Raw genomic sequence first — 26,057 nt, forward strand, 5'->3', positions numbered from 1 at the left:
TTTAGAAAATGGTCAGAAAGTAGCATTTTCCGTCCCAGGGAAATCTTTAACTCACATCTGAGTTTCCGCCAATGTATATGTCACATGACTATACATTTATACTCAACCAGTTACTGCTTTTTACTCCTGCAAACAATATTTTCGCCCGGCTATAATTGTAAGGAAAACACTGAAATGTTATTTAAGGAATGCCATACATATTACTTGTATGACTGTATAAAAATCAAATACTAGGGAGTGATGCATAAAAATAGTTTTTATTAAGAATTTTTAATTTTATCCAGAGTTGGTTAAACTGATGTCAGTTTTCATTTCACAGATTTTTTCCTACTTTCTTACCTGAAATTAAACTTTTATTATTATTCTGCGCAAATAATTATTTGTGATTTACATATATTTCTTTCCATTTTTTTTTTCTTCTTCAAGATTTGGTAGAGTTGCCTCTGTTTAATGATGTGCAACGGCGGTGCTTTTTAGGAGATGGTTAGGACCTTCTCTAGGAGTTTAAGCACTGTAGGCAAACAGTGTCTCCATCGCCCCATAAGAGGAGGCGGTGATGCCCTCTACCAGCTGCTTGGGTCATCTGCATTGTAGGTCCAGCTAGAAACTGAAGGTCTTGCCATCATATCTCTGAATTTGAGCCTTGGGAGGGTCATTGTTTCAAACGAAATAGTTGCTCTTCTAAAATTCAACAGTTATAGTTACCTTTGATAGAGATTGTCATACTGACCGTAGTTTGACTTTACCGGTAGCCCTGAAAATCAATGACTAAATAAAACACTGCAGCAGTAGAGTTTGGACATTACGGTATAACAAACTAAGCACTTTTAAGCCTTTCTGTAGAGGACCTTTAAATACATGGGGATCTAGGCACGAGATTTAGGTGCCATAGGTACAATCCGGTCCTTCTTGTGAGCTTTGTGTAATTGATTGGTTGGCCCAGGGGTCCCTAGCTTCTCAGCACCGTCAGCGTGCATGCACTTGTTACCATATGAAAGAACCTCATGATAGCGCCCCCTATTATCTCGCAGCACTAGGCAGGTACCTGGTTTAACGATACAGTAGGTCAAGCCCTGCGTAACGACCCAAAGTTTTGTGCAGTGCATTAGGAAGCAGCCGTCTTTGACATATCGCCCATATGGAGCATTATGGTGACGTCATCAGGTCTAACCAGAGTTTCGCTATTGTTCATGACGGGAGTTGTGGTCTTTTACCAATGGTGTGAAAATAATCTAACTCTCATCTAAAGAAATCTTTATGTACTTTAAAAAAACCTGTAATGAAATAAAGATCTGAAAACATTCTGATAAAATAACATTTGCACATATTTAAACAACTTTTTAACCGTTTTAACATCTTCTTGCTTCATAACCTACGTTGTTCTCATTACTGCACAATAATCTGAACTGAATAATAATAGAAATCCAGCTTTCCTGAGCTGGGCTTCCCAAATGAGTCCTGTAACTTGTAACTGTAGTTCGAATGGACCAAAAACATCCCATTTTGCCAACAAATCCCACATTGGTTATATTGGTCAAATAAGATTGAAGAGGACACATGTTTGATTCCAGGCGGTATTGCATACACCAGAGAGACACTAAAAAATAATGTCTGAGAAATGCGAGGCCGGGTGAAGGTACGTGGGAAGTGCTTGAGTAAGATAAGTCGCTTGTTCTTGTAAAGTTCATTATTTCAAGTTCGGTTTTGCCAGGTCAGGCGTTTTCTCTCTGGAAATTTCGTACCACGTTGGCATTTTCATATATGAGGTCAGTGATCTGATTCTCATAGATGTTCTCTTCGATGGGTTCTTGGATCAAACTCAACATGCACTTGTTCAGAAATATATATTGCGACTAACGAGCCAAAAAAAGAAAAAAAAAAGAATGTCAAGTCAAGACACCAAAAAGAGTAACCAAGATCCATACCTTCTGAAACCCGTCAAAAGAAACACATTCTAGTAAATCACAGGAAAACTGCAAGCAATGGGTTGCCCGATAATATGAAATACATCACTGCCAATGTTTAAATAAATATCTACATTGAGTGGGATCCCCAGTATGTAAATAAATATCTACGTTGGATTTTATGAAATTTGGCATTATGAGGAATCATTTAAATTGAACACACACTCCAAGTGATACATTCAGCGGAGGATGTGGGTCAGGACTAGACTTGTGCATTCGTCTTCGGGCGAACATGGAAATGAACACGAAGAGTGCGTTTTCGTGTTCGTTCCGAAGACACGCCGAAGAGAAGACGGCGGCGGTAAAACGTAGGCGAAGACGAAGACACACACCACGAAGATCTTCGTGATTGTCTTCGTCTTCGTCTACCATTCCCCCCCTTCATCTTACCTTGTCTTGTCTTCGCGGCTTCGCGGCAGTTCCCGGAAGTGGAAATCCGCAGGTTCGCCGTCACGGGTTACAGGGCAGTGCGAATGAGCCTATTGGTCACCTACAGGGACCTCCTCTGGCATCAACCAATTGGTTGATGCCAGAGAAAGACCCTGCAGGTGACCAATAGGCTCACTCGCACGGTCTTTGTAGCCCCTGACAGCGAACCTATGGATTTCCGCTCCCGTTAACCCCTTCGATGCTGCGTTAACACAGCATCGAAGGGGTTAACGGGAGCAGAAATCCATAGGTTAAAGGGCCGTGCAAGCGACCAATAGGCTCACTTGCACGGCCCCTTAACCCTTTAAAAAAAGTTAACCCCTAACTAATTGAACAGGGAGGGAGACTGGTCTCCCTCCCTGTTCAATTAGTTAAATGTCCGTACGAGCGACTTTATTGGTCGCTCGTACGGACATTTAACCCGGCACAGACTAACTAATTGAACAGGGAGGGAGACCAGTGGCATCGGTCTCCCTCCCTGTTCAATTAGTTAAAGACCAGTGGCATCGGCAGGGCAAGTTGCAGCATTGGGGTTTTAAAACCCCAATGCTGCAACTTACCCTGCCGATGCCACTGGTCTCCCTCCCTGTACAGAGTTAAATGTCCGTACGAGCGACTTTATTGTTCGCTCGTACGGACATTTAATTAATTGAACAGGGAGGGAGACCAGTGGGATGTGCCGGGTAAGTTGTAGCATTGGGGTTTTAAAAGTCTGCACGAGCGACCAACAGAGTCGCTCGTGCAGACTTTTAAAACCCCAATGCTGTAACTTACCCGGCACATCCCACTGGTCTCCCTGTTCTATCAGTTAAATGTCCGTACGAGCGACTCTATTGGTCGCTCGTACGGACATTTAACTCATAGAACAGGGAGACCAGTGGGATGTGCCGGGTAAGTTACAGCACCAGGAGCCTAAAAGTCTGTACGAGCGACCAACAGAGTCGCTTGTACAGACTTTTAAAATCCCAATGCTGCAACTTACCCGGCAGATCCCACTGGTCTCCCTGTTCTATCAGTTAATAAATGATAGAACAGGGAGACCAGCGGGATCTGCCGAACAATTACGGCACCAGGAGTATAACAGTCTGTACGAGCGACCCTATTGGTCGCCAGCAGGGGGCTCGTCTGCCATCAACCAATGGCAGACGAGCCCCCTGCTGACGACCAATAGAGTTGCTCATACGGACATTTAAACTCCTGGCGCCAGAGCGGCTTTAACCCCGTTTTAACCCCTTAACCGGGGAAAACGAAGAAAACCCGAGCACGAAGAATGTCCGCGAATATTCGCCCGAAGAGAAGACAGGACCACGAAGTTTTTTTTTTTGCCGAAGACGAGCACGAAGACGAACACGAAGAGCCCCCTGGTGCCCAAGTCTAGTCAGGACTGTTAATGGAAGTGCATGTGATCCACTCACCTCGGTCTGTACCATTAAGGGTCGGTTTATTCTCATCTTTTCCACAAAACCATAAACTCCGATCCGGTGCTCCCTTTCCATCTGCTGGATTAAGTAATCCAGCGCAATGAGTGTCCCTGTCCTCCCTACACCAGCGCTGCAAAACACAATTCAAATGAACGGGACTGAAGATAAAAGAAATGACATAAATCAAATTATTTATTTCTACGACAGGAGTAAAGATGTTTTCCAGGGATCCAAGACCCATCGGTAGATAGAGACGTAGAGCTAGCAGGGATAAGATTATGGTCTATTCTGGATACAATACAGACGTAAGAAATGAAATTGGGTACTCCTGCTAACCTCTATGAAGGACACAACACTGTGGACCAGGACTGGTGAACTCCAGCCCTCAAGGGCCACGAACAGTCCAGGATTTAAGAAAATCCTTGCTTAGAACACAATTGATTTAATCAGCTCAAACTATTTTGATTGACCACCCGGCACTCATACTGGGAAATCCAGAATATCTGGTTCTGGTCCTCAGGACCTGGAGTTTGATACCCCTACTGTAGACCAATTCAGAATAATACGGTATCATTTTTACCATCTATCGAATATTAAGACCCAAAGGGACATGGACCCGGACCCAAGGTGTGGAATAAAAACAAATAGAATAAAATGTGTTAAATTTAAGGGTAATAGAAAATGTAAGATTTAATTTCTGATTCATGAGAAGGTTTTCTGAAGGTAGAAAGGAGATACTATGTTATTTACTCTCCTGCTGAAGATGCAGAGAACCCGATAAACTGGCTTATTGTCCCTACTGACACAGATAAATAAATTAATGAGCATCTCCTACCTGCAGTGGACAACGGTGGGTCCTTTGCTTCTTCGCTGATCCATGTACTCTCGGACAAGATCGCGGAATTGGATGATGGTTGATGTGTTCTCTGGGACGCCGTGGTCAGGCCAAGCAGTGAAATGAAAGTGGCGCACATAATTAATACCATCTTGGTGAGCCTGTAAAAATTAAACAGTGCAGACTTTAATAGTTTTGTAACTAAATGCTGCATAAGAAACATCTTTTTAATACTATTAAATGTCCAAAGCCTCCGAAGGCTGAAAAATATGTGTTATTCAGACCTCATTCTGCTGTGACTTACATGTTTGAGTGAAAAGTCCCGTATCGTCCATTCCGGCAGGATTGTTTCTGAGCTGACGGTCACGGTAATGTCTCCATAAGTACAAGGGGTATAATCCAGGGGCCAATAATGCTCACATTTTACCTGAACAGACAAAGAGAAATGACCTGAAGCAGACATCACTGATATGTATAGAAATAAGTGTTTTGTACAATATGATTTACTAATATGAAACAGGCAAAGACTGTAAATAGGCAACTAATAGGAACTTCATCTTCAGTAATGAATTTAAACTTTGTACTATAGTTCTACTTTTTACACGACCTCCAATATCTCACGTTAGTACATATATTCATTTTACTCAGTTTATGTTGGTACATGTACCCCCTGTCAGAAAAGGCTTGATAATTTCATGATGATCATTCATTGAAATGGAATCAACAGAGATGTGAGAAGGAGAATGCCGATTAATTCCCAACATGTCTCCTAAACATGAACTCTTTAAGTGGCCGGGACATCTGCAGCATATATATATATATATATATATATATATATATATATATATATATATATATATATATATCCTTCTCTGGTGATTTTAGGCTTATGATGATTCCATTTTATAGATCTGACACAGAAGATCTTAATTGTGCGTAATCGGGCCCTGGGGCTTTAAGCCCCTCAGCCCACAATTGCCTCTATATGGCCACCTGAAGGATGCAATTGGTCACCCACTACACCGTTACATCAGTCCCCTTAGCACAGCCATGTGTATTACATCAGCTTACATGAGCGGCAATAAAGGTATTGAAGACATCTGGAAGGAGATATTAAACATTGGATCAACGATTGGATCAACGTGCGTCACCCTGATGTGGACTGGACATTAGAGGCTTGTATAATGATTTTATTTAACATACTCTGCCGTTCTCCACGCAGTTTGTCAGCATTACAATGGTACTGACGTGATGCTCCCAAATCATCCTCCAGAAGTCTGCAGTCGTGTTCTCTAAAGGTCCTTGAGTGGCTATGAATTCTTTAGTAGAATTATAACCCTACAGGAAAAGAAAGCATATACAAAATAAATTGGTTATTTCGTAAATTCAGCATACCAATACATTTTGGACAATGTTATGCATTCAACTTTGTGGGAATAGTTTTTCTGTTCCATCGTGACTCTGTCCCAGCGCACAAACAAGGTCCATAAAGACATGGTTGGATGAGTTTGATGCGGATGAACCTGACCGGCCGCACAGAGCCCTGACCTCAACCCCATCGAACACCTTTGGGATGAACTGGAATGGAGATGGACCTTCTCCTCCAACATCAGTGCCTGACCTCAAAAATGCTCTGGTGGATGAATGGGAGAAAAATCCCCACAAAAACGCTCTAAAATCTTATTGAAATCCTTCCCAGAAGAGTGGAAGCCGTTATATCTGCAAAGGGGGGACCAACTTCATATTACTGTCTATGTATTTGAAATGGTAAAATGGTCAGGTGTCCCAATACTTTTGTCCATTTAGTGTATATGGTAGTTTTATCTACAATACCCCAAAAATGGACATTTCAAGATAACTTTTTTATCTCAGGTAGTAGGATTTATCTCAGTGTTTTTTATTTATAAACTACATTTTGCGAAATACCCGGGCATCTATGTCTTAGATATCCTATTATTTGAGGCATATACTAAAGCACCAGGCAGATTTAGGCATTGTTTAAAAACCTTAGGGTATCTTTGAAGGCACCAGAATGATGCCATATGGCACATGGTCATACTTACAGGCATGTAGTTGGCATTAATGTAATCCGTGCAGGGATCGTCATCAATGCAGCTCAGTTTAACTCTAGAGTGGTCATCTTAAACAATAAGAAAAAAAACTGTAAATAAACTATGATGGGATCTTAGGAGTTTATTTACAATGTATGAGGAGCATTGACATAACATGAGAGGAGAACGGAATGGATGGTGAATGGTGAACATGGCAGAACTTGGATAGAACCCCTATCACTTTCCACAGCTGTTCTTAATAAATGGTGTTCAAGCAACATGATTTGTACTGAAATATAGCCGTAGTCCTTAAATAGCACCAAACTACAATGTTGGCTTGGGCAACATATTGACAACCAACCTTATATTATACCAATGTGTGCAGATTAACAATGAAGCTACCATATTGAGATGGATCATCTATGTCTATATTACGTATTGTCAGCATAAGCATTGTTTGTGGGAATAATACCCTGAAACCACACACAGGAACAGTTGATTACCAGACCACCACGGCATTGCATTATTCTATGGCTGGTGAGGTCGGAGTGTTGTTTAGTCCTTCCGTCTCCCCTCGTCTTGCGACATTATATTATATGGGTTAGACCGCCTCCCGTGATTTGGGATTTTCCAGAATCTCTTTGCCTGAAAACTACTAAAGTATAAATACAGAATGCAGCTTTATGTTTAATACTCACATGGCAAGACGTTGGTGAATCGGTTCTTCACTTTGTTATCGGGAAAGTCTGCTGCATTTTTGGACTGCTTTATACCAGCAGAGGCGAGCTCCTGTTGACGTATAAATAAACACATAATACAAAACCTAACGGAGAAGGAAGAGAATCGTAGACTATTGGTATATAATGATTAAAGTAATGATATAGGAAAAATATAAAATTCTCATTTAGGGGTGAAGACAATTCGAGCTCCACTGGTTAACAGGGCTGCTTGTACGACTCCATCAACATTCATAAACATTCATTTTTGAAACATTCAAAAGAAAAAGAATTGTCAGAAAATCTCTGTAAGTCAAATTGTTTTGTTACATACTACTTGTTTTGTCCTGTCCACCCATTGTACAGCGCTATGGAATTTGATGGCGCTATACAAAACAATAAATAATAATAAAATGACTAAACAATGAATATTTTATAAATAATGAAATATACCTGATACGCCTCAGCAAATCCAAAGTCGCTGTCTGCGTGTTGCGTCTGGAAATAAGTCGGAAACCTTTCTTTAGATATAGAGTGATATCTGGAAAATAAATCATGGAACAAACGTATTAAATATGAGGATTTTATGGCAAATAATTAAAGAGGGAATTTTTCCCCCGTTTTAAAGCACAATTGGAAATCGCATTAGAAAGGGGAATCCTCTGAGCTACCAGAAACATATTTATGTATATTTTTTATTAATTAAGCTCTAACCGATGTACTTAGCACTTTACAGGTAATTGTACAATAAGGTACAATAAGTGAAGTCATATACAGGCCTTGACTAGGCTGTCTCTGCTTCAGAGGCCAGCAGCTAAATATAATAAAGCATAAAACCGTAGGGTATATTAACGATAGCAGAGGATGCGACAGATTACCTGTTATGACCGGTATCGAAGGCTATCGGCGTTTCTGGACTTTTCGTTCTGTAAAAGAGAAAATGGTTAAAAAAAAAAAAAAACGTAATTCAAGAGAAAACATCACGTTGCCTCAGGATAAAGGGTCATGTGTGCTTCATATGGGCTATTAGGGATCATTGACGCGATCTCTACATTCACTTTATTATTAAAAACTAAACACGCTAAAATAAAATGAACAAGAATCCCTTAAATGGCTCATGAATCGTAGGGGTTGGGTTGAAGAATGAATGTTGCAGTACCTTTAAAAGAAGCTGCAACTCAGAACCTCCTCTGTGGTCTAGTTTTTCAGGCCACTGATTGGCTGCTTGAAGCAGCCAACCAGTGGCAGGGAAGTGCTGCCATTGAAATGGATCAGGATGCTTTCTGTGCATGTAGATGGGTGGTCTCATTAGACCCCCAGGAACTTTTGCTGAGCCAGCGCTAGAGCCGTCAGGCGGTTACTATACCATGTGGTAGCAAACACAACAAACTAAATAGCTGAGGGCCTGAGGAAGAGGCATTCTGCAGATCCCCGATAATTTTTTTTTTCTTTTAATTATGTTTTTATTGTTTTCAAAATACGAAAAAAAGTACAGAAAAGAAAGACAATAAACATATAAACGAAGGTAAAAAAATTACAAATGAGGGATTGGTAATCGCCCATAAGTACTAAATACTGTATGTATTAGTCATTCATTATTTTATACTTAAACTAAAGCATTTCATGCGTAAGTATTCAAGATCGCAAACAATCGTACCTTAATTTGCTTATATATACATCAAATTCAGAACGTCCCATGAGAAAAAAATAAAATAAAAAATAAATAAAAGAATTTTTTTTAAAAAAAAGAAAGCCGGGGATATATGTTGATTAGTATTTGGTTCAGAGATTCTTTAATTTAATAATCAGTTTAGAAGCCGCAATAATGAATAATTATTATATTTTTTTTTTTTAAGGATAATTTAGATGGGAATATGTGGAGGAGAGCTATTTCTAATGTTTTATTAATCTTAATATTGTGTTATATTTTTCCAGAGAAGCCTTACTTCTTCACAAGTCCACCATATATGTAGGAAGTCTCTATATGCACTTATTTTAAGGGAACTTTCAGCTATATTATCCGCTAAAGTGCATTTAATGGCTGAAGTGTCTCTTTAAAGAAAAGGTTGAGATCTCATGTATTTAGCGAGCATTTTCCGAGCGGTAACATCCAGATTTTGCTTACCTTCTCTTTTTTAGGATAAAGAAGGCGATCAGTCCAACAAGAAGCAAGAACAGCAGAACTCCAACTACAGCTCCAACAATAACCCCTAAGCATTAAAAAAAAAAAAATGAATATTTTATGTACATAGAGAAAAGCAGATCTTAGAAAATAAGTGTTTAATCCCAAAATTATGCAGCTTTCTGTGATGATGCCATCGATACTCACCCACATTATCAGTGTTACACGTAATGATGTCAGATTCCGTTGCCCTTACACCTGCCAGTGTTTTTATTTGAATCTTGTACCCAACCGCTGGTTGCAAGCTTGTTACTTGTACCGTTTCAGAAAACGTACAATTTGTTATTTGGTTCCGGAGCTTGTCATTAACCAAAAGTTGGATTTCAGAGAAAAAGCCCGTGGGGCACGTTATGTCCACTTTCAGTGCGTAGCCTCCGCTGACTTTAGAACATGAAAAAGCTGAAACAGGATCTGGGACTGAAACAAACACAATAAATATATGTTAGAAAAAAGGGTGCAACGGGAATAATGGAAGCAATGATAGGGGACAGATAAAATAAAGCAAAGGCAGGAATTAGGAAACGGCAAGATTAAAATTGTGTATTTCCATAATTTATTCTCTTTCTGTACATAATAATCAGGATTTCTGATGACTGCTTTCACCCCTTTAGAGTTTATTCTACCCTTCCTTATTTATATTGTAATAGAAAGATACAGTAAATGGTAAGATCATGTTTATACTTATGGTTTAACCATTCTTGTGTTAATTAGTAACACATTATTATTTTTTAACCCCTTAAGGACAATGGGCGGTCCCTAAAGCATTGAAAACAATGCATTTTGAGCCCGTACATGTACAGGCTTTGTAATTAAGGGGTTAACACATTTTTGGGTCATATGTATACATTACATAGGTTTGAGTCTTTACCACAAGAAAAACAAGCAGAGCAGATTGACCTGAATGGCCCTGGAATCAAATTCTTAGTTCTGCAAGCAGCCAGAACTGAGAAATGGAGAACCTACACTTGGAAAATATAGTTAAAACGTGCTATTGTTTCGTAAATGGTATATATAGCTCTTCATTTTCTGTTTATAGTACAATGGCCCAATTAATTAGCCCACCCAATGGGAAAAACATGGGGGGAAAAAAAACATTTAGTAAACTAGAAAAAAATAGTTGCTACATATGACACAATCATTAAAGGAAGACATCGGAAGGTTTTTCCAACAAGCTATATTGCCGTACACATGCGTTCTGTTTTGGAGATGGGATCACTGTAAGTTGTTATCTCAGGAGTCGATGAAACTTCCCTCCGTTGAATCCTGGAAGACATGGCCATGATCTTACTGACCGTGTAGCTCCGCAGATCAAAATCGTACAAGTTCCCAGGGATCAGACCTTTCAGTTCAAATTCATTAAGTGAAGAATCTGATAAATTTACAACTTTAGGAGTCCCTCCTTGAAAAGAAGCTTTGATCTGAAAGCCACTGAGGACACTATTGGAAGCCGAAGGACGAGTCCATTTGAAAAGAACGCTGGTGCTGGTAATGTTCGATATTGTTAGCTCCGTTGGACTTAATGGGTCTGAAAGACAGAAATTGTCATATTAGCTTTTCTGAAGGACTGCTACGTTGGTTAATATCAATCTCTAGCGCTAGAGGATCTAGCGCTGAAACAATTCTGTTAGAGTTTAGGAAGTGGCTTACAATGACTAGATTTTTTATGAAGGCCTTATCGATGGATTATGGGGAAATAAAAATAAAAATTCAATCAGGCAAAACCATAAATAAATGCATTAAAGTCAGGGATGGTTTTCTTTGGTAGATTTAATTGTGGATTTGCAAACACACCTCTCCAAACGGGGCCCTAAAAACTTAATAGATGTCAGAAATATCATGGACCAAAGATCCACATACATTGATAACCCAGTTATGGATTAAATATTAGACCCCATAAACAACTGTCTAGGGCAGGGGTAGGCAATCTTTGGCTATCCTGATGTTGTGGACTACATCTCCCATAATGCTCTTACAGTCATAATGCTGGCAAAGCATCAAGGGAAATATAGTCCACACATCTGGAAAGCCGAAGGTTGCCTACCCCTGGTCTAGAGCTTTGGGCCACAGAAGGCAGGTGCCAATGCGTTTGTACTTGAGAGCTATGGGCTGGAAGGGAAGACCAGATGATCTTCCCAAGCCTACTTGCCTACAGGCATCATCGCCCTGTTTTCTGTGCACTTCTAGAGATGTATTTTGTCGGGATATGATATATCTTGGCACCTTCTGTCGGGCCACGTACATACATACATCCTCTAGACAACTAGGGATGAAGCATTGTCCACAACAATTGTCTTCTACAACTAGGTAAACCAGTACCAGTCATATAGATAAACACTATCCAAATAGTTAATAATTGTGGTCTTACTTGTCTGGAGCCACTTTTGGGCCATTGCACTAAACGTATCACTGATCACAGAGCTCACTGTCACGTTGTACGTATTGCCTGCATTTAAGTTTGGAATGGAAATGTTTGTTTTGTTAGTAGTTTGCGTGTTGTTACTACTTCCATCTTCTTCGCTCCACGTCACTTTGTACTGATAGTAGTCTTTATTGGGATCATTTGGTGCTTCCCATGTGACGTCTACTGACGATGTACTAACGGGGTTCCCACTGACGTTAGCAGGCTGGTTAGGAACTAGTGACAATAAGGAGAAAATAATTTTTTTTAATAATGTCCGCGGGCATAAAAAAGGTAACACAAAGTTAAGTCAAAATTAATATAGTACTAATACAAAAATAAAATATTCATCTGATGAGGACAAAACTACTTTCTTTTAAATGGGGGTGTTTCCAGTGATGTCAGCGGGAACGACCCCAACATTCCCAGGAACGCCCACCGACATAACGGGACCGCCCCCGCTTACGTCAGTGAGCAGTCCCGCAAAAGGAAGGCAAAGGGAAGGCTCCGAGTAGCCAGAGCTAAGACGTTCCCAGGTATGAATACTCGGGAGTCCATATCCACTGATCCGTTCATTTCATGTGAATTATTTGTCAAGATCTTACTGGCTAGAGTGGAAAATATGGCCGGCCGAATACAGAAAACCTTCTTACCTGAGTAAACTGTGAAGGCAGCACTTTTGCTATTCAGATTATCTATCTCTGAGCGGACTTCAAATGTATATTGGCTTCCGGGCGCCAGTGCGTTTGCTGTAAAGTTACTGTTAAAAGTAGTAATCATTCCCTCTGGTTGATTCATAATAATTAGTTTATACTTATATAATGAAACTCTAACATCATTTGGTGGGGTCCATTTGATGGTTATGGAACTATTAGTCCGACTGACAAGTACTATGTCCGTCACAGCAGAAGGAACTGAAAGAAAGCAGACGTGAATTAAAAACAAATATTTTGCGATTTATCTGCGATATTACCAAACAGCGGTGGTATTAGAGCCTACATGTTTCCCTTTTTCGTAATACATTATTATAATGGATGATAATAAATACAATGAATAATAATAGTTCATTTGCAGCATGCGCCGGATACCAAGAGGCTCGACAGCTCAGCTATTAATGCGCCCACTTTTGACGCAGAAAACAAAAGAACTCCTCTATCTAATCCAAATCTGGACAGTTTTGAAAAGGTGAAGTCACCAATGGCAGAAGGCTTCTTCAATATTTCCTTAAAGGTAACGTATGTAGACAGTTTTGGTTTAGAAGGTCTCTCTCAATGTATGGATTTGAGTTGCTGTCGATCTTCTGTGATCACCAGTCGGGTTGTCTCCTTGGTAAAGGAACACCTTGCCAGAGAGTGTATGAATTATGCCTTAATTTGCTGCCTGGGATTAACATAGTTAACAACAAAAAGCTCCTCTGTAAATCCATTTTAATGATTTAGATAAGTACCCATTAGTCCTACAAGACCTCTTGTCTGTGTATTTATAAGGAGAATCTTTTTAAAGAAGTAACCATCCTGCGCTGGCAATACTCAACTACAGTCTACACTTATGGTCCTGTACAACACGCAGAAACTACAATATCTTGCCCTGCCCAAACACACTTAATATATTGGCCAGAGAAATCAGAAAAATGACCACAGAGAGGATCCAGTAAGGATGTTGCTCCTGACAAATAAAAAACACACAAGCCGTCTCTCGGAAATAACCTCAATTGCTAGGGAATGGATGAATGGACGCAATGGACATTTCTAGGGCTTTTCCGACAGCTCTCCTTATTGGGTTGGGGATAGGCTTAAATGCACATGATGCAGGGCTAACCTTCAACAGGCTAAAAAGGGGGCAGGAATTGGGTGTTCTGTAACCATACGCGAACATTACCCCCTTACACTAGCAAATCAATGGCCACCATGGAGCTGTGGTAACCAGCTGTGATTCCTGGAGCCTTCAAACTGAGAGAACTCCTAGATGGTGTGGTGATGGTGTAGCAGCAGAGTCCTTCCAGGCTACTGTGGCCATGATAAGGGTGCACACCGGGTCATGTAACATTGACCCACAGTGTTACAAAGTAGAGCCAGGCACCTAAAAGGTAAGGATCAGTAAATGAGGGTGTAGAATAGCCTTTATGAGGTGAATGCTTTCTATTGTACAGACTCAATGTGCACAATGATGACCAAAACTCCATTAAGATAGTGAATGTTATAGCATATGTCCCATATAATAACATCCATATTGTATGTGTCCATGAAAAAACGGCTATGGAGTGAACTCATTTCCACATAGTGATGCATTTCTCATTAGGCAAAACACAGTTCTAAGTAAAAGATACTGAGATTTGTATAGATAACTTCTAACAATATAGAGGAGAACTTACTTGTGGTTCCTTCAACAGATTGAGAGGCAGAACTCAACACATTATTTACTGTTTGAGTATAAACAGTAAATGTATAATTTACTCCGGGTAGCAATTTTTCCACTTTTTGACTATTAACACTTTGGTTTGTAGTGACGTTAGAGAAAGAGGTCCCGTTTATCACACTGATTATGTAGGAATATGTTGCTGTGTTTGTGTTGTTCGGTACATTCCACAATAGATCCACTGTGGTGGTTGTCCGGTTAATTACGATCACATTATTAACCGCTGAGGGAACTGAAAAAGAAGAAAAAAGAAGGTGCATGGTCAACATCGACTCAAAAATAATCTTTTCTTCAAGCGTTATACTATATGACCAAATGTGTGTGGACACCCCTCCTAATGATTGAGTTCAGGTGTTTCAACCACACACATTGCTAACAGGTGTATAAAATCAAGCCCATAGGTTGGACCCCCTTTTGCCTTCAGAACTGCCTTCATTCTTTATGGCATACTTTCTACAAGGTGCTGGAAACATTCCTCAGAGATTTTGGTCCATATGGACACGATGGCATCACGCAGTTGCTGTAGATTTGTCGGCTGCACATCCATGATGTAAATCCACCACATCCCAAAGGTGTTCTATTGGATTGAGATCTGGTGACTGTGGAGGTCGTTGGAGTTCAGTGAACTCATTGTCATGTTCAAGAAACCAGTTTGCGATGATGTGAGATTTGTGGCATGGTGCATTATCCTGCTGGAAGTAGCCATCAGAAGATGGGTGCACTGTGATCATAAAGGGATGGATATGGTCAGCAACAATACTCAGGTAGGCTGTCGCATTCAAACGATGCTCAATTGGTACTAAGGGGCCCAAAGTGTGCCAAGAAAATGTCCCCCACACCATTACACCCCCCCAGCCTGAACCGTTGATACAAGGCAGGATGGGTCCATGCTTTCATGTTGTTTACGCCAAATTCTGAACCTGCCATCTGAATGTCGTTGCTGGAATCGAGACTCCTCAGACCAGGCAAGGTTTTTCCAGTCTTCCATTGTCCAATTTTGGTGATTCTGTGTGAATTGTAGCCTCAGTTTCCTGTTCTTAGCTGACAGGAGCGGCACCCGGTGGGGTTTTCTGCTGCTGTAGCCCAACTACTTCAAGGTTCAACATGTTGTGCATTCAGAGAAGGTATTCTGCATACCTTGGTTGTAACAAGAGGTTGAGTTACTGTTGCCTTTCCATCATCTCGAACCAGTCTGCCCATTCTCCTCTGACATCAACAAGGTATTTTTATCCACACAACTGCCGCTCACTGGATATTTTCTCTTTTTCGGACCGTTCTCTGTAAACACTAGAGATCGTTGTGAGCGAAAATCCCAGTAGGCCAGCCTGTCTGGCACCAACAACCATGCCACGTTCCTTCCCCATTGTGATGCTCGCTTTGAACTTCAGCAAGTTGTCTTGACCACGTCTACATGCCTAAATGCATCGAGTTGCTGCCAAGTGATTGGCTGATTAGCTATTTGTGTTAACAAGCAATTGAACAGGTATACCTAATAAAGTGGTAATTGAGTGTATATATATATTATTATTAATTGATTAATTAATTGGTTACAAAAGTATATCCGACAAAAGTAATTATACTAGCAAGAGGGTAGAAAAAGACAATTGTTCCTTAAGAGGTATGTGTTTATCTTGATCATTACATTTCCAGACAGTTCTTCCTTGGTGGGTAGAAAAGTGTCCAACCTGCTTTTCAAAAATAAGCATTTGTGTATTCAAACAACTTCACTTAGTAATCTATGTGTCAGAAAGTGAACTGGAAGAAAAACAATTGGCCATAATTATAGGCTGCTTTAAATTGGGAAGAAATGGCTGACTTACTTGTAGTTGTTTGTGTTGATGGGTTCCCAGTGCTGGATACATTGTTCTGAGTCATCGTGGTGATGGTGAATGTATAGTTATCTCCAGGTTTCAGATCGGTTATGGTGGCGTTCTCACCAGTATTGATAATTCTTTCCTCACCAGGTGACACGGATATTTTATATTTATAGCTTCCTTTATTCAGGTCTGAGGGTGCTCTCCATGATAATAACACAGTAGAAGTTGTTCGACCCTTTACTATAAAAACCGAAACAATGTTGGGATCTAGGAGAAAAAAAGTTCAAATGAATCGTGGCTGCCTCCATAACGCCAAATAAGTAACCTGTCTGCATTAGACAATTCCATCAATGTTATGATCATTAATATGTATTTTTACATCTTTAGCACAATTGAATTAAAATGTAAAATGTAGGGGTGTACAAAAGCTACTTCTGCCTGGCTACATATTCCCAACTCAGCCCATCACCTTCCTTCTTCCATGGAAAGGGAGACCTCCATGTGACCAGTACTGGAAAGTCCCCGGGTTAGCATATATTTAGGACAGTTTCTAGATCGGACTATATTGGTTACCAGATTTATGACTCTGAAATCAAGTTAATTTGGATTTTAGTAAAGACGATGTCCCTTTTTGTGTTCTGCTTTATCTTCAATGCATTTGGAAGGGCAATTATTGGAATCTCCATTCAAGGAAAACATATTTTCCTCTCCATTGAGATAATATGTCTATGTGTCTTGGCAATGAAGTTTGAAAAGCGGAAGATGGTAAAATGTTTTGATTTGTATAGATAACTTCTAACAATATAGAGGACAACCTACTTGTGGTTCCTTCAACAGGTTGAGAGGCAGAACTCAACACATTATTGACTGTTTTAGTATAAACAGTGAATTTATAATTTACTCCGGGTTGCAAATTTCCCACTTTTTGACTATTAACACTTTGGTTTGTAGTAACGTTAGGGAAAGAGGTCCCGTTTGTCACATCGATTATGTAGGAATATGTTGCTGTGTTTGTGTCGTTGGGTACATTCCATGATAGATCCACTGTGGTGGTTGTCCGGTTAATTACAGTCACATTATTAACTGCTGAGGGAACTGAAAAGGAAGAAAAAAGAAGGTGCATGGTCAACATCGATTCAAAAATAATCTTTTCTTCAAGCGTTATACTATATGACCAAATGTATGTGTAATGATTGAGTTCAGGTGTTTCAGCCACACACATTGTTAACAGGTGTAATAAATCAAGCCCATAGACAGCCACCTCCATAGACCAACTTTGGCAGTAGAATGGATTGTACTGAAGAGCTCAGTGACATTAGACGTGGCGCTGTAATAAGATGCCACCTTCACCACAAGCCACTTTGTGAAATCTCTGCCCTGTTAGATCTGCCCCGGTCCACTGTAAGCGTTATTTTGTTAAGTGGAAGCGTCTAGGAATAACAACAGCTCAGCCACAAAGTGGTAGACCATGCGCGCTCACAGAGCGGGGCTGCTGAGTGCTGAAGCCTGTAGTGAGTAAAAATCACCTGTCCTCTGTCACATAACTTACGACATGGCCGGGCAACTGCATAGATATTTAGGACCTTTCAAGGTCAATCAGCATTGGAAACATTGAGTTTAAGAGTTTCACTGAAACAAACTGATACATCTGCTAAAGGAGGCAAAACATTTTCTGGTACACTAACTGAACCAATCAAAAACAATCAGCAACTTATCAGCAGGGGGGTATTAATATTGAGAAATAATAATGGAAATTAAGACAGCTCTCATTGTATATGCATGAGATGGGTTTCTGGTCCATACATGTTGCATATTAAATATTGTTAATAAAAAATATTTATTTAGTAGATTTATTCGTGAAAGTACATACCAAAAATAAATAAAAAAGGGTAAAATAATAATAATCATCTCAGATTTTTAGGGGGGTCCAATTAATGTTTGGTAACAAAATGCAGGAGCATCATAATAAAAAAGCTGATATTAAGAAATCTGCATTTTATGTATCAGTTTAAACTATAGAATAGTATATATTCATGGCGACAGAGGGGAAGATGTACAAAAGGGTCTCTTTGATCATAGCAATATATTTGTGATGCAATGCATTTCTACGTATAGATATAAAAAGATAGAAATACCACTACAACAGCCATGTAAGTGTACATGGGATCTACACATATAAGATTAATCCACATAAAATGGTAACGTGATAAATAAAAGGTTGCAATGCCAAAAAGTTTAAACTGTGCCTGGCTGGATTATGCATTAGGCACACTAACCATGGCCCCAGTGCTTTAAATGATTGTCTAGCCATTAGTGGTGTACGCTATGGTACCCAGGACACGGGTGCACAGTGGGTCATGTAACATTGCTTCGCAGTAGTAGAGAGCAAGCTTCACCTGTGTGCAAGAAGTGGAGCCAGGTAAGGTTAAGTAAATGAGGGTTGAGGGTGAAAGCCATGTGCCTAGGGGCCCTGGAGTGTTTTAGATATATTTTCTAAGTAGAAGGTATTGGTTGTAAGAACACAGAGGTGTGTAACATCCATATAATATGTCTATGTGTCTTGGCAATGCAGTTTGAAAAGAGGAAGATGGTAAAAAGTTTTGATTTGTATAGATAACTTCTAACAATATAGAGGACAACCTACTTGTGGTTCCTTCAACAGATTGAGAGGCAGAAAACACATTATTGACTGTTTTAGTATAAACAGTGAATGTATAGTTTACTCCGGGTTGCAAATTTCCCACTTTTTGACTATTAACACTTGTAGTGAGGTTAGAGGGTGAGATCCCGCCTGTCACATTGATTATGTAGGAATATGTTGCTGTGTTTGTGTCGTTGGGTACATTCCATGATAGATCCACTGTGGTGGTTGTCCGGTTAATTACCGTCAAATTTTTAACTGCTGAGGGAACTGGAAAGGAAGAAAACAGAAGGTGCATGGTCAACATCGATTCAAAAGTAATACTTTCTTCAAGCGTTATACTATGTGACCAAATGTATGTGGATACCCCTCCTAATGATTGAATTCAGGTGTTTCAGCCACACACATTGTTAACAGGTGTAATAAATCAAGCCCATAGGCAGCCACCTCCATAGACCAACTTTGGCAGTAGAATGGATTATACTGTAGAGCTCAGTGACATTAGACGTGGCATTGCCATAAGATGCCACCTTTACCATAAGCCACTTCGTGAAATCTCTGCCCTGTTAGATCTGCCCCGGTCCACTGTAAGTGTTATATTGTTAAGTGGAAGCGTCTAGGAATAACAACAGCTCAGCCACAAAGTGGTAGACCATGCGCACTCACAGAGTGGGGCTGCTGAGTGCTGAAGCCTGTAGTGAGTAAAAAATCACCTGTCCTCTGTCACATAACTTACGACATCGCCGAGAAACTGCACGCAAGCCAAAGACCAATATGCTCAACGCCTGGAGTTGGCTGGAGTGAAATAAAGCACATTGCCGCTGGACTCCTGGGTCAGTGGAAATGTTCTCTGGACTGATGATTCACAATTTACTTTATTTGAGTCTGAGCTTGGCAGATCACAGGAGAACACTACCTACTGGAACGCATAGTGCCTACTGTAAGGTTTGGTGAAGAGGGGTAATAGCCTGGGGCTGTTTTTCAGGGTTTAAACCCTTTGGTATAAGTGAAGGGCAATCTTAATGCTACAGGATACAAACACATTTTGGACAATGCTATGCTTTTTTATTCCAGCATGACTGTACCTCAGCGAACAAAGCAAGGTCCAGACATGGTTGGATGAGTTTGGGGTGGAAGAACTTGACCGGCCGCACAGAGCCCTGTCCTCAACCCCATCGAACACCTTTGAGAAGAACTGGAACAGAGCCAGGCCTTCTCGTCGAACGTGAGTGGCTGACCCCACAAATGCTCTACTGGATTAAATGTGGGGGTTGTTAGAGCCACAAAGGGGGGATAAGCAACTCCATTTTATTGCCCATGGTTTTGGAATGTCCAACAAGATCATAACGGTGACAGGTAGGTATCCACATAATTTTGGTCATGTTGTATAAGTCCATATTTTGATCATTAAAATTCAGACAAAAAATACTAATTTGAATAAAAAGTATAAAAAGTGCCCAACCTTCGTACCATCAGTGGGGTACAACCAGGGTCTGGTCTCTCTGCTCCCTCATAGGTCCCTCATTTTACCAAGCATGGGACATGGGAATGGGATAGACAGGCTTGTGGAAGGGGCATGAGGGCCCAGACATTAAGTCTGTTATGGTCCCAATGATTTCAACATAACAATACATATAAAAAAAATATATCCAGAAGAAATGGCTGACTTACTTGTAGTTGTTTGTGTTGATGGGTTCCCAGTGCTGGATATGTTGTTCTGTGTCATCGTGGTGATGGTGAATGTATAGTTATCTCCAGGTTTCAGATCGGTTATGGTGGCGTTCTCACCAGTATTGATAATTCTTTCCTCACCAGGTGACACGGATATTTTATATTTATAGCTTTCTCTATTCTGGTCTGAGGGTGGTCTCCATGATAACAACACAGTAGAGGTTGTTCGACCCTTTACTATGAAATCCGAAACAATGTTGGGTTCTAGGAGAGAAAAGAAGTATCAAATGAAACATTCTTTTTTTTCTATATTTATATAAGATCAGCTTTATCGAAAACGATATCATCCATTTTAGATTATAGCAAGTGCATTTTGTATCTCCTTAGTAGCACAACATACTTAAATATAGAATATGTGATGTAAAATGCAGGGGTGTTTGGGAACTGGCAGAATAAAGAAGCAAAAACATCATAACTGAAGTCTAATTAGGTTTCTACCTAAGTCAGAAAACCTTTTAGAATACAGTAATTGATGTAACGCCATTGAACGATCCCTTGAAAGAAATGTAGACAGTTCTTCTTCAAGAAACATTTTGAAATGAGGCATCCGGTAATTTATTAAAAAAAATAAAAAATACAAATATAAAACTTACCTGTTGTTCCATTTGTTGATACAGGACTGGAGAAGTTGCCAGAAGAGTTAGTGGTAATGGTGAATTCATAGTTAATGCCAGCAGTAAGTCCCTCCACCACAAATGGACTTTTATCTGTTGTGCGCTCTTCAGTTGTTCCCGTATCGGATAACACCGTTATATTATATGTATAGTTCCCTGCGTCCGAAGGTGCATCCCACGATAATGTCGCACTTGAATTTGTTGTATGAGTTACTTTGAATTGTGTTACTTGGGACACTGAAAGAGAAAAGCAAACCTTTTTTTTTATATATATAATTTTACTATATTACTACTCCTTAATAAAATGCCTTTAAGCACAGAATAGATTTTTCTTGTAAAATAAGGATAGAAATACACGGATTGATATACCGATGTGATAATTGCTAAATAATGTGTTATAGTGTGCCTATGTAAGAATGTTCTATTTAAGGCGTTAGATTTTAGATAAAGAAACTTACAATCTTGGTTCTCGAGCTATTTTCCATATATTCTATTGGAACTACAAATAACATATAGCCCTTATACTATAAAAGAGAATCATAGACTACTGAATGAACATTAGGTTTCGTTTACCTGATTGTGCAGCTGCCCCTTGGCCCCCGTGCCATACCAGAAGTGTCTGAAAAATCAAATCAAACAAGTGATTCTATAGTAACGGTATATCATAATGCAAAGTCAAGTAACAATGCACTGGCAACCTCAAATCCAAAATGTATAGATGACTGCTCATGCCCTCCCCCAAAACACGACTTAGTTGGGAGCTGCCTATGGAACTGGTATCATAAAACTTCTATAGAGAATAGAAAAGACTGGCGATGGTAGAAAATAATCTTTCACATGGAACAGCAACCACTACTGATATATCTCTGCTGATGACAGGTTCATCTGAGTATGTTTGTTTGTGTGGGTGTCTGGGTGTTTCTGTTAGTGTGTGCGCATGTGTGTTAGTGTCTAGTGTCTGTGTGTGTTAGTGCTGAGTGTCTGGATGTGTGTATCAGTGATGAGTGTCTAGTTGTGTTGGTGTGAGCGTCTGTGTGCGTGCGTAAATGTGAGTGTCTGCATGTGTGTGTGTCTGGGTGCTTGTTAGTGTGAGTTACCCTTATTCTGGCTCTGGATCCACTTCCGAAGTTGATGACAGTCAAATTTCTTTTTGCCAGCTTTTAAAAGCACATTCACATTCCTGTAAACCAGCCAGATGTGATTTACAAAATTAAGCTGTCTACAGTGTCATCAGATTTAACTGCTGGCTTTCTTCAATCGGTGGCATTGTAATTACTGTTATTGTATTGCAGAAGGCATATCACTTATATATTGCGTTTGCTCCCAAGCTCCTCCGTTATCAGTGGGCAATTTAGCAGGACTTGCTCCAATCTAAATACACCATTAGCTTGTCTTTCTATATGAAATAATGTTATGTTTTCAAAGTAACTACCAGATTATTGATGTGAAAATCAATTTTCAAGTAAAGTGAGGTAGAAAATGCATTTAGGGTACAAAAAAAGGACAGAGTAGACGGGCTGAATGATTAGAATTCTACGCCTCTACTTAGAATGCGATGTAGTATTGTTGCTGCATTCTGCTGTGTGATCAGCAGGTGGCAGTATTACGGCTTCCTCAGGAGTAAGCAACAATAGCTATGTCTTCTTATGCGTTAAGAGGAACAATCTGAGCTCATCCCATTCTGCATTTCTTTTCAGATATGGTAGCTACCATGTTTTTGCTTCTACAGCCTATTCTTATGCATGATGTCTGTAAATTCGTTGCTCAAACATAATATCTATTTATCCTATTGTTGAATGAACATAAAGTAAAAAACTTGTGGGCGTTTTTTTGGTTGTCGCGGGTGGGCGGTAATCCTGCGCAGTTCCGCATGGCTGCCTTGGCGTTGCTCCCTCACAGCCTCTTTTCTCTTTATTCCGCCCAGGAACCCAGCGGATTCACGTGATTTTACGTCACTTCCCGTGCATCTGCTGGGTTCCTGGGCGGAACAAGAGAAGAGATGCTGTGAGGGAGCAACGCGGGAGTGCACGGGAAATCTGCAGATCAGGTAAGAGGGTTGGCGGGATTGACCACAAATGTTGTGGGAACGGGTGGGATTGGACACATATGTTGCGGGAGCGGGCAGGATTGCTGGACACATATGTTGCGGGAGCGGGCGGGATTGGACACATATGTTGTGGGAGTGGAACACACACATTGGGGGAAAACATTCAAGACAGTTGCCAAAGTTCCCAGGAGTGGATGTCCCAGCAAATTCACTCCAAGGTTAGACCGCGCATTGCTCAGAAATTGCTCAGAAGTTCATGACAGTACAAAGAAAAAAGACTGAACAAGTATGGTTTGTTTGGAAGGGTTGTCCGGAGAAAGCATCTTCTCTCTAAAAAGAACATGGCAGCACAGATGAGGTGCTGGAACAGAGCCCTTTGGACAGAAGAGACCAAAGTGGAGATGTTTGGCCATAATGCACAGAGCCTCGGTAATGCAAGGACAATGATCTCAAGCACACCAGCAAATATACAACAGAACGTCTGAAAAAGTCCAGACTTCAACCCAATTGAAATGTGGCAGGACCAGACCTGTGCATAAACAAAAGCCTGCAAACCTCAATGAACTGAAGCAATGTTGTAGAGAAGAGTGGGCCAAAATTCCTATCTGTCACGGACCTCAAGCGCACTATACCTGAGGTCAGAACATACCTGGCACGTCCAGGTCCCACACAGAAGCCCTCTCTTCAATGCCTCCAGGCCGGATAGTCTCCACAATGAAGAAGCAGACACATGTGATACACCAACCAAGATGGCCAACGCATGCGTTCTACCATGCGTTCCACCATACAAAATGTCGGACGCATGCGTCCTCCAAAGTGGAGGACACAAATACACAATTAAGGAAAATCTAAACAAGTGAGGAAGATACACTCCCTTTGACATCACGGACTACGCAGCAGCTTTGGCGCCAGGATTTTAAAAGTCTGTACGGGCGACTCTATTGGTCGCCAGCAGGGGGCTCGTCTGCCATCAACCAACGAAGTACAGGCGTACTTCATTGGTTGATGGCAGAGGAGGCCCCTGCAGGCGACCAATAGAGTCGCCCGTACAGACTTTTAAAATCCTGGCGCCAAAGCTGCTGCGTAGTCCGTGATGTCAAAGGGAGTGTATCTTCGTACCAACCACCATACACCCAGAGTAGTGTTTGACTCTTACTACTTCCTGTCCAGCTCTTTGCACTTCCTGTCCAAATAATTAATGGAGGGGTCCAGCCCATACACAAATAGCCCTGCCTATATTTGATCCTGCACCTTGCTACAACATGGTAGCGGAGAGCAATCTCTTCCATTTTTCATTCTAAATGCATATTGGAGTGCATTTTGCATGGACTACAATGTATTTTATTGCAGTGTATTCCGCATCTTAACTGCCCTAACCTCCCATTGAATTTAATAGGAGGAGCAGCAGCCAATTAAATGAATAGTATCTGAACACTGATGATTTGATATCTCATATTCTAACTCCGATAATTAAAGAACGCCTGTACCAATCTGCATGTAGTAAAATGTAGTTTGGGGACTAATTTGGAGCTATTCAACTAGCATTAAGTGCAACATTTATATCTAAATCTATTGATTTTAAATGCATAGAGAATGTGCGGCTCAAACTTTCATTAAAGTACTTCTTTTAGGGCATAGTTGAAGGAGATCATGACTTAGACAAAGGTGGGGTAACCCAATTCATTGTTTGACATGTATGCTTAAGAAGGAATTTCTGTTGCCCTAGACAAAATTCTCTGCGGCCAAACGTTTCTCCGAAGAACAAAACAAACAGATGAATAACTTTTTTTCACAATGATGAGTATATGTGGTTTGTATGCCTAATAATTCACATTAAAACATAGTTAGAGTAGAAAGATACAAAAAAGTTATGTGTAAAGACCAATTCTGTTCGTAAGAGTAAAGGGTGCAGCAAACAGCAGGAGCATTGCGCTGGTTGCTACGGCGATTACTCCACTTTTACCATTTTGCACCAGGATGGCTTTCTTTCTCATGCTTCTTTGGTTACTAAGGTGATTGCTCCTCACATACAACTTTGCTCCAGAATAAATATGAAAAAGTTGTATTTTTTTTATATCAGTCTATTAATCCTAACACAAATACAAAATAGCCCAACCCTAATCAAAAATCTAGATGTAAATCATTCTAGTGATTCATTTTGATTGCTATTAATGGAATGTAGCTCAATGGTTTTCTATTTTTATTCATGACTCCTTGTGCATAGAATGCACCTTACGTGACCACCTTATTTACCAACGTATCACTCCCCATAATGATGTACAATTGCACCCAGGGTATAACATGTTTATTAAGCCTTCCCCCATTTATCTCATATAGGGAATACTTGCCTATTCGCACATTCCTGGAAGAATATTGCTGAGGTTTAGTAGAAAAAAAAAAAAGAACAAGGTTTAATGAGTAATATGTACGTAATCAATGTAATCCCATTCTGTGTAATGTAGACACAATCATCGAAGACTGGTCCTACTGGAATCCTACATGGAATCATTGAGGCTTGGTAAGCAGGTTGACAAAACTATATGAAGAGCAACAAGTTCATACCTGGTAACTCTTCAGGGTTGACCCAGAGTCTCCAGGTAAAGTGTTGCTTTCCTGTGTCTCCGGGCCACTCTTCTCTTTCTCAGGGGCAAGAAGTAGCATTTAACCACGCCCACTCCACACCCAATTCCCCTCCCTTCCATGTAATGTTATCCCCTCGCCTCACAGCCACTCCAGGTAGTCTACACTCAGAAGCTCCCCGGATAAACATTACCCATGCCAACGTTAAGTAATTAT

At 40.4% G+C, this 26,057-nt stretch overlaps 1 protein-coding gene across 1 annotated transcript; it reads right to left on the reverse strand.

The window, feature by feature from the left end:
• Window positions 1-1,712: 1,712 nt before the first annotated feature.
• LOC149274405 (receptor-type tyrosine-protein phosphatase H-like) lies at window positions 1,713-25,922 on the reverse strand. The gene is made up of 22 exons (XM_089505543.1): window positions 25,824-25,922; window positions 23,911-23,968; window positions 21,194-21,451; window positions 20,541-20,804; window positions 18,873-19,139; window positions 17,048-17,323; window positions 16,232-16,468; window positions 14,368-14,643; window positions 12,650-12,910; window positions 11,964-12,233; window positions 10,887-11,123; window positions 9,746-10,015; window positions 9,542-9,626; window positions 8,295-8,342; window positions 7,870-7,957; window positions 7,399-7,489; window positions 6,713-6,789; window positions 5,853-5,987; window positions 4,954-5,076; window positions 4,650-4,810; window positions 3,809-3,944; window positions 1,713-1,853 (listed from the first exon to the last, which is right to left on the reverse strand). Exons 1-22 carry the CDS (start codon window positions 25,920-25,922, stop codon window positions 1,713-1,715), a joined length of 3,858 nt encoding a protein of 1,285 aa, XP_089361669.1.
• Between the last annotated feature and the right edge of the window lie 135 nt (window positions 25,923-26,057).

Source organism: Sceloporus occidentalis, unplaced genomic scaffold (genome assembly GCF_023333645.1).
Source record: "Sceloporus occidentalis isolate IW3139 unplaced genomic scaffold, rSceOcc1.0.p SCAF_333, whole genome shotgun sequence".
In the NCBI taxonomy this organism is placed as follows: domain Eukaryota; kingdom Metazoa; phylum Chordata; class Lepidosauria; order Squamata; family Phrynosomatidae; genus Sceloporus; species Sceloporus occidentalis.